Raw genomic sequence first — 19,830 nt, 5'->3', positions numbered from 1 at the left:
CGTGTGCGCGTTTTACACAGGTGCGCGGTATATGAGTGAAAATACGGTATATCGTTGTCTCATATACAAATCTATTCTCCCTTTGCACAAAGGCCTTTGCATTTATTTTTCTTTAAATACATCATGCTATTGTTGTAATGTTTTTACTACTCAGGCATGGCAGTGTCTTGGAATAACCCAGGCGGAGAATGAGAATGAGCAGGCAGCCATTGTCTCCCTCCAAAGGTAAACAAGGTTAATTATAAAAGGGCTTGTTGTTATGTAATCTGACTTTGGAAATGTGTCCTTTAAGTTTGCATAATTAATGCATTGCTAAGAAAAAGTATCGTTTTCCTGAAAGGCCAAGACATGTACCATTAAACAAAAGAAAAAGTGTAGCAGAGCTTAAGAACACAAGACTAGCCACACTGGGTCACATCAGTGGTCCATCTGGCCCAGAATCCTGGTTCCACAGTGGCCAATCCAGGTCACAAATACTTAGTAAAAACCCTAATAGCAGCAACATTCCAGAGCTGAGACTGTGATGTCATAATACCTCATTTCACCAGTACCTAAGAGCCAACCTCATCAGTGATGTCACAATGGCTTGATTGACTCACATAAGAACACAAGAATAGGCCTATTGGGTCACATCAGTGGTCCATCTAGCCCAGTATCCTGGTTCCACAGTGGCCAATCCAGGTCATAAGTGAGAGTGGTGGAGTGGCCTAGTACATTAGTCAGATTGTGAGCCCACCAGGACCAATGGGGAGAAATACTTGAGTATCTGAATGTAAACCACTCACACTATAAGTTATCTATAAAAATTAAATAGATTAAAAAAAGTATCTGGTACAAACCCAAATAGTAGCAACATTTCATGCTACCAATCCAGGGTAAGCAGTGGCTTCCTCTCAATAGCAGACCATAATATGGACTTTTCCTCCAGGAACTTTTCTAAATCCAGCTACTCTAACTGCTATTACCACATCCTCTGGCATATATGCCTGAGAATGCCAGGACAGCATATAAACCAAACCGACAGGATCTTCATCAAACAGAGCCGCAAACCTGGATCAGAGTTCTACAAAATGAACCCGGTCCAGACTGTCCAAGATGAAGCAATTGATGGACGGAAATCCATCAGGGTAGATAGTAAATGCTGAACAGAGATGAAAGCCGAGATGTATAATGGAAAGTACTGTGTACAATCAATAAAAAATTTGTGTGTGTTTCTTCATAGGTGCTTAGAGCTACAGGCCAATAATTTAAAAGCCCTGATGGCATTGGCTGTGAGTTACACAAACACCGGTCAGCACCAGGAGGCCTACGAAGCTCTCCGGAATTGGATCAGGCAAAATTCGAAGTACAAGTACCTGGTGAAAAAGAAAACTGGATCACCTGGCCTCACCCGGAGAACGTCCAGAACACATGTTGGCAGGTAAGCAAAAGGAAACAGTGCTTGAGAAAGGCCGAAGGTCATTCCAAAAGAGGTGACTGAAAAAAAAAGGGGTGGAGGGGGGTTTCGATATTCAAAAGGGTTAAACCCCCCACTAACCCCCTCTTCTCAAAACCACGCTAGCGGTTTTTAGCACCGAGAGCCGCGCTGAATATCCCGCTCTGCTTCCTATGAGCGTTGGGAGCAGCGCGGCTCCCCGCGCTAGAAACTGCTATCACAGTTTCGTAAAAGAAGGGGGCAAGTTTTTCTTTCAAATTCTGAATCTTTGATCTCACACTTGTTGCGGGTTGTGGTTGTACTTCCGAACTTTGTTTCATGTACGATTTCTTTTTTTTATTATTTCAAGTCAATTCTTATTTTTTTTGCTGAAATTGCCTACTGCCTTTGTCCAGACTATTCTTGTACCCTGCCTTGGGTGACATAAAATTTTTTTAAAAGGATATCCTAAAAACCCAACTAGCTGGTGGGGGAGGGGAGAGGGTTGCTGAGGGGCTCATTGACTGGCCTGAACGTGCTAAACTAGACAGTGAGGCCTCTCCACCCTTCTTTTTTCTGTTTCCCTCCAGCGCGTCACTGGAAGCAGTGAAGGACTTGTACCTAGAGGCGGCTCACCAGAATGGCGACGTGATAGACCCAGATTTGCAGACGGGGCTCGGCGTGCTCTTCAATCTTAGCGGAGAATTTGGTCGGGCGGTCGATGCTTTTCATGCCGCTCTAACTGTTCGGCCAGAGGTAAATTGAACGAGCTGGAAATTCAGGGATCAGAAGCTCTTCTTCTGAGTCTCTTAGTCAAACTAGGAGCAAGCTGTCGTTTGTGTTGTCACTAATTTAATGCCTGATTGGTCACGTCTGACGGGGAGAAAGACCATTTTAAACAAGATCTGTGAAACGATATTTCCGTGGTTATACAGAGCTGCCTGTAATTACTTTTCTGCAGTGACTTTTCATTTTCGGTGTTCCAAGAAACCCCCTGCATTTTCTCACGTCTTCAATGATCTGTAAAATGTAAGGAGATATGATCAGCCTCGAGGAATTCTCAGACTATTTCAGTTTTATGACCTGGGACCTTTTTAAAAAAAATAAAAAAAACCCACCAAAAACTCTGTTTATTTAATGTTTATGGAATCGAACAACATGTGTACAGATAAGAAAAGGGAACAGGACGGAACAGCCTCCACAGGCCATGCAGAGAAACCAAACGCAGTGGAGGTGACCAAGAAATACAACGGCATGCCAAAGGCAACTTAATTACTTTAATGTTGAATTTCTAGCAGACTCGGCACGATTGTGCTTTAGGGTTCATAGACAAAACCACCAAAGACAAATAATAATAATAATAATAATAACAGCTTATATACCGAAATACCATGAAGTTCTATGCGGTTTACAAAAGATTAAGCAAAGGTACAAATTGACTGACTTCAAGAGGGGAAGAAGAAAGAGAAGTAATTAGACAGGAAATTCATTGTTGAGGAGAAAAGTGATCAAAAGGACAGCTGACTGCCTACAGGACGTGCCTCTCGCAGCAAAAGGCATGTCCTGTAGGGAGTCAGCCAGAGCGGATGACTCTCCTCCTGGCTGGCGTCTCTCCTCCTCCTCTCCTTGCATCTCCCGAACCCCTCCACTGAAGCGGGTCACGGTCAGATGGGCCTCTGTGCATGCATGGATGTCGACGCACTTCCGGGTGCCTTCTGGCCGGGGCACTGGATTTAGTGTCATTTAGTGCCATATAGTCTCTATACAAGAAAAACTCCATTCTTAGGTTTAAGACTCCTGATACAGGCCTAGATGCTAAAACACGGTGTCAGGTCAAAAGTGCGCAGGACAAAGGCGCGCGCAGACAACTGAGTGCAAGACGGAAGCGCATGCCGAAGAAAAAGAGTGTTTTTAGGGGGCTCAGACGGGGGTTTTTGTTGGGGAACCCCCTCCCCCCACACTTTACTTAATACAGATCGTGGCGGCGTTGTGGGGGGCTTGAGGGGTTGTAAGCGCCCTCATTATACTGGAAACTTAACTGTTGCCCTGTTTTTTAGGGAAAAAGTGAAGTTTTCAGTAAAATGTGGGGGGTTACAACCCCCAAACCCTCCCACAACGCCCCCATAACGCGGTGCGATCTGTATAAAGTAAAGTGGGGGGGTTCCCCCCCACACCCCCGTCGGAGCCCTTTAAAACAGTCATTTTCTTCGGCGCGCACCTCCACATTGCGCTCAGTTGTCTGCGCGCGCCTTTGTCCCGGCGCACTTTTGACCTGACACCGTGTTTTAGCATCTAGGCCTGTATCAGGAGTCTTAAACCTAAGAATGGAGTTTTTCTTGTATAGAGACTATATGGCAGTGTCTCGCAAACTTTCCGGCCGGTGGCACACTAAATCCAGTGCCCCGGCCAGAAGGCACCCGGAAGTGCGTCGACATCCATGCATGCACAGAGGCCCATCTGGCTGTGACCCGCTTCGGTGGAGGGGTTCGGGAGATGCAAGGAGAGGAGGAGGAGAGACGCCAGCCAGGAGGAGAGTCATCCGCTCTGGCTGACTCCCTACAGGACATGCCTTTCGCCGCGAGAGGCACGTCCTGTAGGCAGTCAGCCAGAGTGAATGACTTTCCTCCACGCCAGTGTGTCGCAGCACACCTGAAATCTCAGGGGGCGCACAGTTTGCGATACACTGCTATATGGTATGGGAACAAGAAAAAACCAATTCACAAGCAAGTTGAGTAAGCTTGATATAAAAGTAAAACTTTGCAAGCATTGCGAAAGCGAAGTTACTTTATACCCCTTGGTTTTTCTGAGCGATCAGCAAGCCAGTCTGAATTTTATAGCAAGCTTATTCAGCTGTTTGCAAATTGATCCCATACCATATAGTCTCCACACAAAAAAAAAGTCCACTCTTAGGTTTAAGACTTCTAATGCAGGCCTAGAGGCTGAAACACAACCATGTTGAATCTGACAGAAATTCAACATTAAAATGATTAAATTGCCTTTGGTGTTCTGTTGTGTTTCTTGGTCACCTCCACTACAGAGAAGAAAAGCCATATTACATCATCATAACTGGACCTGTGATTTAGGGGACGATAATCAACATTCTATTTTGGTGCAAATACGGCAGATACATTGTACCATTAACATTTCTACCAGTAATCAAAGCAAAATAAAACTGTTTTACCTTGACAATGACCACACACAACTACAAATCAAACCCTAACGCCTTGGGAACTTTTTAATTTTTAATAGGACACCCTAAATCTAAAGAATAACCAAATCTCCAAGCTACTGATTATGACCCCAGACTACAAAACATTCAGAAAAGAAATAAAGACCCTACTTTTCAAGAAATTCCTGCAAACGACTTAATACCGCTAGCTCCTTCCCACTTCCCAATACCTTCCCAATTCCCCAGAGCAACCTCTTTATCTCCACTAGAAATTACCAGATATCTTCTTCTTGTAATACGTTTTTTGTAATTCTTTTGTAATCCGCCTTGAACCGCAAGGCAATGGCGGAATAGAAATCTCTAATGTTATGTAATAATGGTGTCACGTCTTCTCCAATCTTCCCAACAAGCGACCTTGTTTCATCAATGTTTGGCTCATCGGGGGAACAAACAATGCAGCCTTGAAAAGTGCAGCCACACTGAGACCAGCTCCAGAACAAAGGAAACAGACAAAAGCACTTAAAGCCCTCCCTCCAACTCAGACCTCACTTCTGGCCCGAATCAACCAATCAACACTCAGCTCAGCTCTTATCAAACACAACTGATTGCACCATTATTGAATTACGCAACTACAAAACAGTCATAGAATTTCTTCCTAGTTTTCATGAAGGCAAAAATTGAACTGAAATTAATGAAATGAACCTTAACCCCATAAGATAATCACTTAAATTAGGCCGCATAAATAGCAGTCCAATCTGTAAGCCGTTTGGCTTAGACAGTCAACGGCTTAAGAATGACTTACAACCACAATGGAGACAATCGCCACTGTACAAATAGCAGCAAAATTCAAAGGAAGAGAACAGAGCCTGCCTGGTCTTCAAAACCGTCTTTATTAGCAACCAATGACTTTATTAGCAACCATAGCCTTTCAAAGGAAAAGCACTTGGAAACGCCAAGTAGCAAGCACTCCACGAGAAATAAAAATGTTCCACATGAGTGGAAAGCACAGTTACTTACCGTAACAGGTGTTATCCAGGGACAGCAGGCATATATTCTCACACATGGGTGACGTCATCTACGGAGCCCCAGCGCGGACAGCTTTTCAAGCAAACTTGCTAGAAGTTTCAAGTTTGCACACTGCACCACGCATGTGCTAGCCTTCTTGCCCACTAGAGGGCGCATCTCCACCTCGTGGTCCTCAGTTCCATATCAAGCAAAGAAAAGCCATCCCCGGGGAGGTGGGCGGGTTGTGAGAATATATGCCTGCTGTCCCTGGATAACACCTGTTACGGTAAGTAACTGTGCTTTATCCCAGGACAAGCAGGCATGATATTCTCACACATGGGTGACCTCCAAGCCAACCAGAAAGAGGGTAGGTGGGAGGATGGCAATTTTAGGAAAACAGGTTACGTAACACCGACTGGCCAAACCGGCCGTCACTCCTGGACAAGGAGTCCAGACAGTAGTGGGAGGTGAACGTATGAACCGAAGACCAGGTGGCAGCTTTACATATGTCCTCCATAGGAGTAGAACGGAGGAAAGCAACCGAAGCTGCCATCGCCCGGACCTTGTGCCCCGTAACTCGACCCGAGAGCGGGAGACCAGCCTGAGCGTAGCAAAAAGAGATACAAGCAGCTAACCAGTTGGATAAGGTACGCTTGGAAACCGGATGTCCTACCCGATTAGGATCAAAGGACAAAAACAATTGAGGAACCTTCCGATGAGACTTAGTACGTTGGAGATAAAAAGCCAACGCCCTCTTACAGTCAAGCGTGTGAAGCGCCGTCTCACCAGGATGAGAATGGGGCTTCGGGAAAAATACCGGAAGAACAATGGACTGATTGAGGTGGAAATCAGACACAACCTTAGGCAAAAATTTGGGATGGGTGCGAAGAACCACCTTGTCATGATGAAACACAGTGAAAGGAGGATCCGCAACCAAAGCCTGTAGCTCGCTAATCCGACGAGCGGACGTGAGCGCAATCAAAAAGACCACTTTCCAAGTAAGAAACTTAAGAAGAGATTTGTCGATAGGCTCAAAAGGTGGTTTCATCAGTTGAGCCAAGACCACATTAAGATCCCACACCACAGGAGGAGGCTTGAGAGGAGGATGAACATTCACAAGACCCCTCATGAAACGAGAAACCAGAGGATGCAGAGAGAGGGAACGACCCTCGAGATGTTGATGGAATGCAGCAATGGCACTAAGATGCACTCGAATGGAAGTCGTCTTCAGACCAGAATTCGACAGATGCAACAGATATTCCAGCACCGAAGACACAGGAACCGAACTCGGGTCCAGGTGGTTCGAGGAGCACCAGGATGAAAATCTGGTCCACTTCTGGGAATAACAAAGCCTAGTCGAGACCTGCCGAGAGGCCTCCAAAATTTCCCGCACTGACTGAGAAACAGGAACCGAAGTCAAAGGGAAAGGAACCAAGCCGTCAGATGTAAAGACTGAAGATTGGGATGTAACAGCGAACCCCGACTCTGAGACAGCAGAGAGGGAAAGACAGGCAGAAGCAGAGGCTCCCTGACACTGAGTTGAAGAAGCAGGGAGAACCAGTGCTGTCTTGGCCAACGAGGCGCAATGAGAATCATAGTAGCTTTGGTCGATTTTAGATGAACCAGCGTTCTCAAAATCAGAGGAAAAGGAGGGAACGCATAAAGGAACCTCCCCTCCCAGTCGAGAAGAAAAGCATCGGCCTCGAGACGGTCCCGGGAGTACACCCGAGAACAGTAGAGGGGTAGTTTGTGAGTCTCGGGTGAAGCAAACAGATCCACCTGAGGAGTCCCCCAGCGGTCGAAGACTTCGCGGAGAACCCGGGAGTTCAGCGACCACTCGTGCGGCTGGAGAAGACGACTGAGTTTGTCTGCCAGACAATTCAGCTCCCCCTGAATGTAAACCGCCCGCAAGAAGATGTTCTGAGAGACGGCCCATGTCCAAAGGCGCAGGGCTTCCTGGCACAGAGGCCAAGAGCCCGTCCCCCCTTGCTTGTTTACGTAATACATGGCCACCTGGTTGTCCGTCCGAACGAGAACCACTTGATCGCGCAGGAGGTGACCGAAGGCCCGAGCAGCCAGATAAATGGCACGAAGCTCCAACACGTTGATGTGACACCGACGATCCGCGGCCGACCATAGGCCTTGCGTTCATAAACCGTCTAGATGAGCTCCCCACGCATACTCCGAAGAGTCCGTCGTCAGGACCTTGCGATGCGGAGGGACGCGAAAGAGCAAACCCCCGGACAGATTGGTAGAGTTGGTCCACCAACGGAGCGAGCGTCTGAAAGACGGAGTCACAGTCAAACGTCGAGATACTGGGTCGCGGTCCTGACGCCATTGCGAGGCCAAGGTCCACTGAGGAATCCTCAGATGCAACCGGGCAAATGGGGTCACTTGGACCGTCGATGCCATGTGCCCCAAAAGCACCATCATACGTTGAGCCGACACTACCTGCAGTTGCGAAACCTGCCGGCCCAAGCGAAGCAGTGCCTCCAGCCGTGGAGAAGGGAGGAAGGCACGGAGGAGAACCGTGTCCAGCACGGCTCCTATAAACTGGAGGGATTGAGTCGGGCGCAAGTGAGACTTGGGAAAGTTCACCTCGAACCCTAGACCCTGAAGAAGCGTGATAGTCTGTTGGGTCGCTGAAATAACTCCTTCCCTTGTCGGGGCCTTGATCAGCCAATCGTCCAGATAGGGAAAGACCTGCAACCCCCGGGAGCGCAGAGCAGCCGCGACCACCACCATACATTTCGTGAATACCCGAGGGGACGAAGCCAGACCGAAGGGTAGTACACGGTACTGCAGGTGCAACCCCCCGACCTGAAATCTTAAAAACTTCCGAAAGTCGGGATGCACCGGAACATGGGTGTACGCTTCCTTCAAATCCAGGGAGCACATCCAGTCCCCCTCGTCCAATAGAGGATACAGAATCGGAAGCAATAACATACGGAACTTCTCCCTGACCAGGAACTTGTTGAGCTTCCGGAGGTCCAAAATGGGGCGCAAGTCCCCGGTCTTCTTTGGGACCAAAAAGTAACGGGAATAAAATCCCCGGCCCTGCTGATCGAGAGGCACCACTTCGACCGCCCGGAGGCTCAACAAGGCCCTGGCTTCCTCTCGGAGAAGGGCCAACTGGCTCCGATTGGACGGGCACGCCCCGGGAGGCATGTTTGTAGGCTGCCTGGAGAAGTTCAACGAATAGCCCTCTGAGACGGTCCGGAGCACCCATGCGTCTGACGTAATCCCTGACCAAGCCCTGGCAAAAGCCGTGAGCCGACCCCCGATGGGGAGGGGGTTGGGCGACCTCGCGGCGGGGGCCAGCCCCCGGCCGCTCATCCCGTCAAAAGGACGGCGCCGGCTTGGATGCCCCCTGCGCAGCGGGCTTGGAGGGCCCCCCTCTACCCTGTTGGGTAGGGCGTCGGGGTGGAGGTCTCGAAAAGGCCGGTGTCGATTTTTGAGGATACCGCCTAGGTGGCTGCTTAAAAGGCCTCTGAGGCGACGGCTTAGGCTTCGGGCGAACCAGAGACGCCAAAGAGCGCTCTTGGTCAGAAAGCCTCTTGGTAGCCGCCTCTAGGGAGTCGTCGAATAACTCCGACCCGACGCAGGGTAGATTGGCCAATCGCTCCTGCAGGTTGGGGTCCATCTCGAGGGTCCGTAGCCACGCCAGCCGGCGCATGGCTACCGCACAAGCCGATACCCTCGAGGCAAGCTCAAAAGCGTCATATACCGCATGAAACAGATAGAATCGTAGTTGGGACAGGTTCGACGCAAAAGTGGCAAACCTATCCCTGTGTGAATCTGGGATCACCCCCTGAAAATCTGGCAGATCCTTGACCATTGATCTGAGGTAGGAAGAATAGGCGAAAGCATAGTTGAGGACCCTCGTGGCCATCTGGGAATTAGCATACAGACGGCGGCCGAATTTATCGTGACCTCGAAGGGGTCGGGGACACAGTCCGCCGAAGAGACCCCCTAGGGGAACCCCCCGGGGTACGGGGTATGGAGGCCCGTCCCTTCCGCCTCGGCGAGGAGGCACGGGAACTCTCCCGGATCGGGGACCGTAAGAGATCGGGGTTGTCGAGGCGGAGTTCCTCGACACGCAAAGCCCCGCCCTCGGGCGGTGTCGAGCGATGACTCCTCAGAGGCGAGGCTCGAGACCGCTTGGCCTTTTTGAGGCGGTGCTTCGCCCGAGGCTTGCTCGAGGGCGATGAACCCCGTGAAGACCTCGGGGACGAGGACGAGGAGATCCGGCGTACCCGGTGCTGCTTGTCTCGGGACCGCACACTGACCTCAGGCTGTCTCACCGAGGTCGGATCCGAGGGGAGCGTCGAGGTCGAGGCCGAGGGAGCTTCGGCCGCTGAAAGGCCGGTGCCCGAGGCCGAGGTCGCCAACTGCGGGGCCGCAGAGACCGAAGGCGAGGCCGAAGCCTGCTGCAAGGTCTCAATGGCCCTGGAGAGCTCCGAGGAAATTAAGGCGTGAAGCAATTCCTGGAACGCCGGGATCGTGAGACCCGGAGGCAACACCTGGGGGCGCTCCGCAGAGGGCGACCTCGGTATCGAGTATTCCCTCGGGGCTAACCCCTTCGACACCTTGGACTGGGCCGAGGTCGACGGTCCCGCCGACGAAGAGCCCAAGGATGGCTTCCTGGTAGATGAAACTGAGGAAGGAAGTGGAGACTTACCCGGGGCTTGCTTCTGCGAGGCAACCGGCTTCGAGGTAGCCGAGGGGTCCGATGTCGAGGCCGAGGTCGAGGCCGGGGCCGAAGCCGAGGCCGAGCTCGAGGCCTTCCCCGTCGGGGTATCGACGGCAAAGAGATCAGCCATACGGGCCTTGCGACGAGTAAGGGCCCGTTTCTGGAAGGTGGCACACTTAGGGCACGATGCTGTCGGGTGATGGGGCCCCAAACACCTTAGGCAGCACCTGTGAGGGTCAGTGATGGACAAAAGCCTATCACACCTACCACACTTCTTAAATCCCATTACGGGCCGGGACATGGGCCCAAAACAAGGCCGGGAACAAACGAGGTTCCTCGGCCACGGCTACCGGGAGCCCCCGGAGCGAACGGAAAAGTTAGAATTTTTTATTTTTTTTTTTTTTGAAAAAAGAAGAAAACAAAGAAAGAAAACACAAATAACGCAGCGACCGTGTCGAAATTCCGCACACAGCCGCGGCGACAGAAGGCAATACGAGCACAAATTATCCACAGGGCTTCTGGCTCCGCGGATGAAAATGAACTGAGGACCACGAGGTGGAGATGCGCCCTCTAGTGGGCAAGAAGGCTAGCACATGCGTGGTGCAGTGTGCAAACTTGAAACTTCTAGCAAGTTTGCTTGAAAAGCTGTCCGCGCTGGGGCTCCGTAGATGACGTCACCCATGTGTGAGAATATCATGCCTGCTTGTCCTGGGATAACAATTTTATTTGAGTTTCTTATGAGCACTTGCTACTTGGTATGTCCAAAGATACCCCTGAGGCAGGCTTCCGCCTTGAAGCCGAAATACGGACCATGTCGGGTCTTGAAGAGATCAGCAGAGACATTGACTCTCTTGTATTGTTCATTTGCTTTTAATAAACTCAATTTTTTATCCCAGGTTGATGTGTACGTTTCCTTCTCCAATTTCTTCTTCTTGGACATTTGTCGTGGGGTTGTTTGCCTTGTTTTCTGTGGAGTCCATGATTTGCAACATGCTCTCGCGATTGACAAGACTGTTTTGTACATGGATTTTATCATTGGTTGCTAATAAAGAAGATTTTGACGACCAGGCACACTCTGCTCTCTTCCTTTGGATTTTAAAAATGACTTTCCCAACTAAAAAAAAATGGATATTCAGTGCCAAAGCCCAGACAGGGCCTAGCATTCGAATAATGCTGGCAGCAGGCAGCAAAACAACTTATCGCTCGCTACCTGCTGGTTCTCAGGGGGTTTGTTCTTTGTATGCAGCCAAATTATGCACATTGCAAATGTACATGTGGATTATTAGTTTGGTGAAAATCCAAATTCGCCTCCTTTACAACCAGAAAATTTGTTTGTCATAGAGAGGGTAATTTTTTTTTTAAGTCTACTCTTTGTATTCTTGGATCTAAATATTGTGGACTTGAATTTCTTTCTGTACAAGTATTTACTTGGTAATAATATTAACAAACTTACCCCCCCCCCCTCTTTTTTCAAAACCGTAGCATGGTTTTTAGCGCATAGCGCATAGAATTCCAATGAGCGTCAGAGCTGTTACCGTTACGGCCAGTGCTACAAACCACGCTATGGTTTTGTAAAAAAGGGGGGATGGGGTTAATAAATAAATAGAAGTGTGCAGCATTCTCCGTGCTGTTTGGTTATGGTGGTGCGCTGCAGTGTAACCCTTCCACATAGCCCTGAAACGCCATATGTTGGGGCTTGCAGTCAAGAGAGTAGGATAGGCCTAAATCAAGCACTACTACTACTATTTATTATTTCTATAGTGCTATCAGCCATGCAGTGCTGTACATTATGGTACATGGTATGCATTAGAGCAGTGGTTCCCAACCCTGTCCTGGAGGAACACCAGGCCAATTGGGTTTTCAGGCTAGCCCTAATGAATATGCATGAAGCAAATTTGCATGCCTATCACTTCCATCATATGCAAATCTCTCTCATGCATATTCATTAGGGCTAGCCTGAAAACCCGATTGGCCTGGTGTTCCTCCAGGACAGGGTTGGGAATCACTGCATTAGAGAATGGAACTCAAGTTCACCGTCCCCGCAAGTTTTGTCTCTGTCCCTGCCCCATTCCTGTAAGCTCTGCCTTAACCGCACAAGCCTCCAACACGTATGATTTCAAAGTGCTTGGGGCTTGGGCAGATGAGGACGGAGCTTAGGCATTGGTGGAATGAGGCATTATGACATCACAATCTGAGCTCTAGAATGTTGCTACTTAGGATTTCAAAGGGTTTGAGGCTTGTGCAGATGAGGACGGAGTTTGCAGGAATGGGGCAGAGACAGGAAAAGAACTCTCCGGGATGAGACGGGCCAAATGAGTTCCCTCGGGGACGGGGGAAAATTTGTCCCCGTGTCATTCTCTAGTGTGCATCTTCAAGCTGCAAGCTTAATGCACCAGAACTAATGGAAAAAAATCTAGCTGTTTAATGCCACACACTAGCAATACTCCTTCCAGAGAAGAAAAAAACTTCAATGTGCTCAGAAAACTAGCAATTCCCAATCTCACTTCTATAAGCTGGTCTGTGATGTGCTCACCAGCATTCCCTCCACCATCTCTTATTCATCAGAGGCAGGGCTGGAAGGAGGACTCTCATACTGGGGAGATATGATTGAAGTCTACAAAATCCGGAGTGGAGTAGAACGGTTACAAGTGGATCGATTTGTCACTCCGTCAACAATTACAAAGACTAGTGGGGGGAGACACTTGATGAAATTACAAGGAAATATTTTTAAAACCAATAGGAGGACATTTTTTTCACTCAGAGAATAGTTAAGCGCTGGAATTCATTGCCAGAGGTTGTGGTAAGAGCGGCTAGCGTAGCTGGTTTTAAGAAAGGTTTGGGCAAGTTCCTGGAGGAAAAGTCCAGAGTCTGCTATTGAGAAAGACGTGGGGGAAGCCACTGCTTGCCCTGAATTGGTAGCATGGAATATTGCTACACCTTGGGTTTTGGCCAGGTACTAGAGACCTGGATTGGCTACCGTGAGAATGGGTCTGATTCTGTGAGGCTATTCTTATGTTCTTAATATAAGCATCACCATAGTGGAACAGACTGAAGATGCATCATACCCAGTATCTGTTTCCAGCAGAGGCCAATCCTGGTCACAAGTACCTAGCAAAGATCTCAAAAGAATAAAACAGACTATTCTGCTTATGCTAGAAATACACAGTGGATTTTTCCCAAGTCCATCTTAATAATGGCTTATGGAGTTTTCTGTTAGGAACTTGTCCAAACCTTTTGTAAACCCTGCTAAGCTCATTGCTTTCACCACATTCTCTGGCAACGAATTCCAGAGTTTAATTACATGTTAAGATACGTTTTCTCTGGTTTGTTTTAAATTTACTACTTAGAAGAGACACAATAACCTGGCATGTCTCAGAGGATTTCAATGTATTCTCTTTATTCCATCCTCTCTTTTCTTTTCTTATCAGGACTATTCCTTATGGAACCGCCTTGGTGCCACCTTGGCAAATGGCGACCGAAGCGAAGAAGCGGTGGAGGCCTACACCAGAGCTCTAGAAATACAACCGGGGTTCATTAGGTCCAGATACAACTTAGGAATCAGCTGCATCAATCTTGGCGCTCACAGGTGAGTTACTCAAGGAAGAGAGGCTATTGGAGCAAGTTCCATGAGAATGGTTTCCATCTCGGTAAATAATACTGTCATCGTTCCAGTCTCCTCTGCTCGCAACCTTGGAGTCGTCTTCGATTCCGATCTCTCATTCTCTACGCACATCCAACAAACTGCTAAGGGCTGTCACTTCTATCCCTACAACATCCCCAAAATTCACTCCTTCCTCTCTGAGCACACTACCCGGACCCCTTGTTCAAGCTCTCTTCTACTTCTAACTGGTCTCCCCCTTGCAATCTATGCAAAACTCTTCCGCATGACTCATCTTCTACCAACCTCGCTACGCTCATGTCACCCCTCTCCTTAAATCTCTTCACTGGCTCCCTATCCACCTTCACGTACAATCCAAGCTCCTATTGCTGACCTACAAGAGTGTTCATTCTGCTGCCCCTCAATATCTCTCCTCTCTTCTCTCTCCTTATACGCCTCCCCCCCCCAGAGAACTCCGTTCCTCAGATAAGCCGCTCTTAGCTGTACCCTTCTCCTCCACTGCCAGTTCCAGACTTCGTTCCTTTCGTCTAGCTGCCCCCTATACCTGGAATAAATTCCTCGCTTTTATTTGCCAAGCACCTTACCTTACCTTGTTTAAAAGCAGACTGAAAACCCACCTTTTTGAAATAGCCTTCGATCCATAACCCTACACCCCACTGCCTACCAACCTAGCCAGCAGATTAACCGTTCCTCTTAACTATATCCGTGATAGAGAATGACACAGGGACAAATTTTTCCCCGTCCCCGCAGGAACTCATTTTCCCGTCCCATCCCCGTGAGTTCTTTTCCTGTCCCTGCCCCATTCCTGCAAGCTCCGTCCTCATCTGCACAAGCCTCAAACCCTTTGAAATCCTAAGTAGCAACATTCTAGAGCTCAGATTGTGATGTCATAATGCGTCATTCCACCAATGCCTAAGCTCCGTCCTCATCTGCACAAGCCTCAAACACTTCAAAATCCTAAGTAGCAACATTCTAGATCTCAGATTGTGATGTCATAATGCCTCATTCCACCAATGCCTAAGCTCCGTCCTCATCTGCACAAGCCTCAAACACTTTAAAATCATAAGCAGCAACATTCTAGAGCTCAGATTGTGATGTCATAATGCCTCATTCCACCAATGCCTAATCTCCGTCCTCATCTGCCCAAGCCTCAAACACTTTAAAATCCTAAGTAGCAACATTCTAGAGCTCAGATTGTGATGTCATAATGCCTCATTCCACCAATGCCTAAGCTCCGTCTTCATCTGCACAAGCCTCGAACACTTTAAAATCCTAAGTAGCAACATTCTAGAGCTCAGATTGTGATGTCATAATGCCTCATTCCACCAATGCCTAAGCTCCGTCCTCATGTGCACAAACCTCAAACACTTTCAAATCCTAAGTAGCAACATTCTAGAGCTCAGATTGTGATGTCATAATGCCTCATTCCACCAATGCCTAAGCTCCGTCCTCATGTGCACAAACCTCAAACCCTTTAAAATCATAAGTAACAACATTCTAGAGCTCAGATTGTGATGTCATAATGCCGCATTCCACCAATGCCTAAGCTCCGTCCTCATCTGCACAAGCCTCAAACCCTTTAAAATCATAAGGAGCAACATTCTAGAGCTCAGATTGTGATGTCATAATGCCTCATTCCACCAATGCCTAAGCTCCGTCCTCATCTGCACAAGCTACAAGTAGCAACATTCTAGAGCTCAGATTGTGATGTCATAATGCCTCATTCCACCAATGCCTAAGCTCCGTCCTCATCTGCACAAGCCTCGAACACTTTCAAATCATGTGTTCGAGGCTTGTGCAGTTAATGCAGAACTTACAGGAATGTGGCAGGGATTGGGACAGCGAGAAAACTCACAGGAAAGGGATGAGGAAATTGAGTTCTTGCGGGATTGGGGACAAATTTTGTCCCCATGTCATTCTCTAATCCTTGGCATCCTGTTTGTCTGTCTTGTCTGTTCAGATCAGAAGTATCAAAGTCCCTCCTCGAGGGCCGGAATCCAGTCGGTTTTTCAGGATTTCCTTAATGAATATGTATGAGATCTATTTGCATGCACTGCTTTCATTGAATGCAAATAGATCTCATGCATATTCATTGGGGAAATCCTGAAAACCCGACTGGATTGCAGCCCTCGAGGAGGGACTTTGAGACCCCTGGTTTAGATTGTAAGCTCTTTCAAGCAAGGACCGTCTTCTTTGTGACTCTGTACAGCGCGGCGTATGTCTGGTAGCGCTATAGAAATAATTTACAGTAGTAATTTTCAAATCTCCACCGGAAAACTCTAGTTATTTCCTTAACAGTTGTTGCCACATTGCTATGAATTTTCAAAGGCATTTTAGATGGGGGTTTTAAAAATCTATTTGGTTAAAATTTGAAAGATTAATGGGTCATACTGTGGCCTGCCCTTTAAAACTACTCCCCCCCCTCCTTTTACCAAACCTTAGAGCGCTTTTAGCGCCGGCGATAAAAACCACAAAAACCAGAAGGCTTCATCTAAGGCAACTATAGTTCTCAAAAAACTTCACTGGGTGGTCATGTCGTGAATAATTGGTAGGAAAAAGGGATAGTAGCCCTGAGGAAACCCCCTCTAAGGGTGAAACATGTTGGCTCATTAATCCCTTGCTAACCACCAACCACCAGTCAGCTAAGTATTTAATTTATGGAAAAACTCCTTTAAACTATTTATTGTCTTAAAACAAATTAAAATAATTGAAAAATAATAAGAAAGTTATATACACACTATATATTGACCCAATGACGATTGGGTGCGTAAAGCCAGAAGATATGATATTGTGATCTTCTGGTGGCATCTCTGAGGGCAAAAAATGTATTGAAAAGCTCTTTTTGACACAAGGTATTAAGGGTGAACTAACGGTATCACCTGGAATGAACTATAGATGCCTTGTCCCTTGTGAAAAATCCTTTTCACTACATATAAGTCAGATACACTAATTCATCTAAGGCAAGGCAGATGATGGGTTGTATCCGTAGAAGTTTTGTCAGCCAGAAGCCTGAAGTCATAATGCCATTGTACAGAACCATGGTTAGACCTCATCTGGAATACTGTGTGCAATTCTGGAGGCCACATTACCATAAAGATGTGCTAAGAGTCGAGTCGGTTCAACGGATGGCCACCAGGATGGTCTCGGGGCTCAAGGGTCTCTCGTACGAAGCGAGACTGAACAAACTGTAGCTCTACACTCTCGAAGAACGCAGGGAGAGGGGAGACATGATTGAGACATTTAAGTACATCACCGGACGTGTCGAGGTGGAAGATGATATTTTCTTTCTCAAAGGATCCTCGGCCACAAGAGGGCACCCGCTCAAACTCAGGGGCGGGAAATTTCATGGCGACACCAGGAAGTATTTCTTCACCGAAAGAGTGGTTGATCATTGGAAAAAGCTTCCAGTACAGGTGATCGAGGCCAACAGCGTGCCAGATTTTAAGAATAAATGGGATGCCTATGTGGGATCCCTACGAGGGTCGAGTTAAGGAATTGGGTCATTAGGTGTGGGATCTCTAGGAAAGTAGACTTAGGGTGTGGGTCAGTAGAGTGGGCAGACTTGATGGGCTATGGCCCTTTTCTGCCGTCATCTTTCTATGTTTCTACAGTTTTGTAAAAGGGGGTGTGAATGTTTGATAGCTTTACTAAGAGGCTGATTTACTAAAATGCCCATTTATCACAAAAGAAGGCAATGCAAAAAAAACAAACCAAACTCAGTGAACCCCTCGTTATGCCAAAGTTCCAAACTTTCAGCACTATGCAAGATTTTTCATATTTCCCTCTTCCATAGAAATATTTTTTGCAAAGTGAGCACTTCAATGTGTAGTCCACTATGAGCAAAAGTTTAATTTGATAAATATTTTGGGCTCCTTTTACAAAGGCACGCTAGCAGTTTAACGCGTGTAATACCGCGCGCTAAACCACCGGCCGCGCTAGCCGCTACCGCCTCCTCTAAAGCAGTTTTTAGGCCAGCGCGGGGGTTAGCCGCGGCTTAATAAAAGGAGCCCTGTAATGCATTAGCAAGTAGAGCACCTCAATACTTAAGAATAGTGTGAAAAGAGACTCAAGATCAGGGCTGCCCAAGTCCGGTCCTCAAGATCCACTGGCAGGCCAGGTTTTCAAGATGTCCACAATGAATATGCATGAGAGAGATTTGCCTGCACTGCCTTCTTGGTAACACCTTTTCCAATTCATAAATCAACAAATCAAACTATATGGTTGAACTCCAAGATTCAAATTGGCGGATTTAAGGTCATCTGGAAGTGTTGGATGATAGCTGGCATACGTGTATTAGACTATGTTATTTCTAACTAGTGTTTTAGCCCGTTACATTAACGGGTGCTAGAGTAGATGTCTGTCTGTCTGTCTGTTTTGGGTTTTTTTTTATTTGTCTCTCTCTCCTTGGACGCTGTCATTCTTTCTGTCTGTGTCTTTCCCTGGCCCCCTGTCTGTCTATCTTTATTTCTAACTCTATCCTCTTCCCTCAATCCTGCATGTGGCTTTTTTTCTTTCTCTTCCCCACTTCCTTCCAACGGCTGCTCCCCCTGTCCTCCACACTTCCATTCAGTGTCTGTTTCCCTCTCTCTACCCCTTCCATCTACTATTCACCTACGTTCAGAACGTGAACTCGCAGGCCTTGAGCATGCTCAGATGCTCAAGGCCCAGCAGACGAGGGCCGATCTTCAAGAATGCCCAGATGAGGGTAAGAAGCGGCGGGGGGGTGCCCAATTGTGTCGGGGGGATGTCGGATCGTGGCGGGGGGGTGCCCAGTCATGGCGGGGGGGGGGTCGGATCGTGGCGGGGGGTGCCCAATCATGTCGGGGGGGGGGTCGGATCGTGGCAGGGGGTACCGGTTCAAGGCAGGGGGGTGCCGGATCGCAGGGGGGGTGCCGGATTGCGGGGGGGTGCTCGTAAATCGAGCCATGCTCGGTTTCCGAGGCACCGATTTTGCAAATGTTTTGCTCGTCTTGCAAAACACTCGCAAACCGGTGCACTCGTAAACCGAGGTACCACTGTATATGTATGTAAACTTATCAAGCAATGAACTGTTGAGAGAGGTCACCTTTTTGAATGCATGTGCCTTGCTTTTAATAATCTCGTGATTTCTGTTTCAGGGAGGCTGCCAGTAATTTCCTCACGGCTCTGAATTTGCAGAGAAAGAGTCGGTACCAACAGCGAGTTCCCTACCCTGTGATCTCGGGCAACATTTGGGCGGCCCTTAGAATCGCCCTTTCTATGATGGACCAGCCAGAGCTCTTTCAAGCAGCCAACGTGGGCGATCTAGATGCTCTTTTGAGAGCTTTTAACCTGGATCCGTGACAAGACAGAGAGGTGGAACCGCACAAGTATTTTCTTACGGATGAGGAAAAAAAAAGCACTAACTCTACTTCCAAATGACTGGGCATAAATTTACGCACTCATTCCTACAAAGATTGCTCAGTTGCTGTTGAAAAGCACAAAGGATAGACCTTTATAAAGTTGAAAACTGGGGGGGGGGGGGGTTCGGCTCAAGCCAACATCGCCTGATCATTCTCTGGAAGAGAGCAGTCTGGCCCGCTTCATCGTGATACCTGAACCTCTGGACATTAACGAGACGGTGAAAGAATATCTGATCCCTTACCAGTAGAGGTCTGCACGGGAACGGGGATCGCGGGAATCCCCCCCTAACCCATGGAACTCCCACGGGGACCCCCTCTGGCCCACGGGACTCCCACAGGGACCCCCCTCTATCCAAGGGGGACTCCCACGGGGATGGAAGGCTTTGGAAGCAGGGTTCGTCCATATAATGTAATGGACACATCAGCCTTAGTAAAAGAGGGGGTTTATAAGTTAATTACCTGAACAGAAAACAAAAAAAAAAGGGTTCAACCAAAGAGATTCCACAAGGAAAACAGCAAAAGAAACTGTGGAAATGATGATCCTGTCAG

The 19,830-nt window shown here is 48.0% G+C and overlaps 1 protein-coding gene across 1 annotated transcript in view; it reads left to right on the top strand.

Annotated features, from left to right (window-relative positions):
* Positions 1-19,571, top strand: part of PEX5L (peroxisomal biogenesis factor 5 like) — a 115,727-nt gene extending 96,156 nt beyond the window's left edge. Inside the window, exons 9-13 of the mRNA XM_033958834.1 lie at positions 155-225; positions 1,223-1,420; positions 2,005-2,170; positions 13,710-13,867; positions 19,018-19,571. Coding sequence (XP_033814725.1) covers positions 155-225; positions 1,223-1,420; positions 2,005-2,170; positions 13,710-13,867; positions 19,018-19,222 — 798 coding nt within the window. The 3' untranslated portion in view covers positions 19,223-19,571. The remainder of the gene's footprint in view (positions 1-154; positions 226-1,222; positions 1,421-2,004; positions 2,171-13,709; positions 13,868-19,017) is intronic.
* The last annotated feature ends 259 nt before the right edge of the window (positions 19,572-19,830 follow it).

This window comes from Geotrypetes seraphini, chromosome 9 (genome assembly GCF_902459505.1).
Source record: "Geotrypetes seraphini chromosome 9, aGeoSer1.1, whole genome shotgun sequence".
NCBI classification, from domain to species: Eukaryota; Metazoa; Chordata; class Amphibia; order Gymnophiona; family Dermophiidae; genus Geotrypetes; species Geotrypetes seraphini.
The sequence above is the reverse complement of the archived record's forward strand: the minus strand, read 5'-3'. Positions and strand labels throughout refer to the sequence as shown.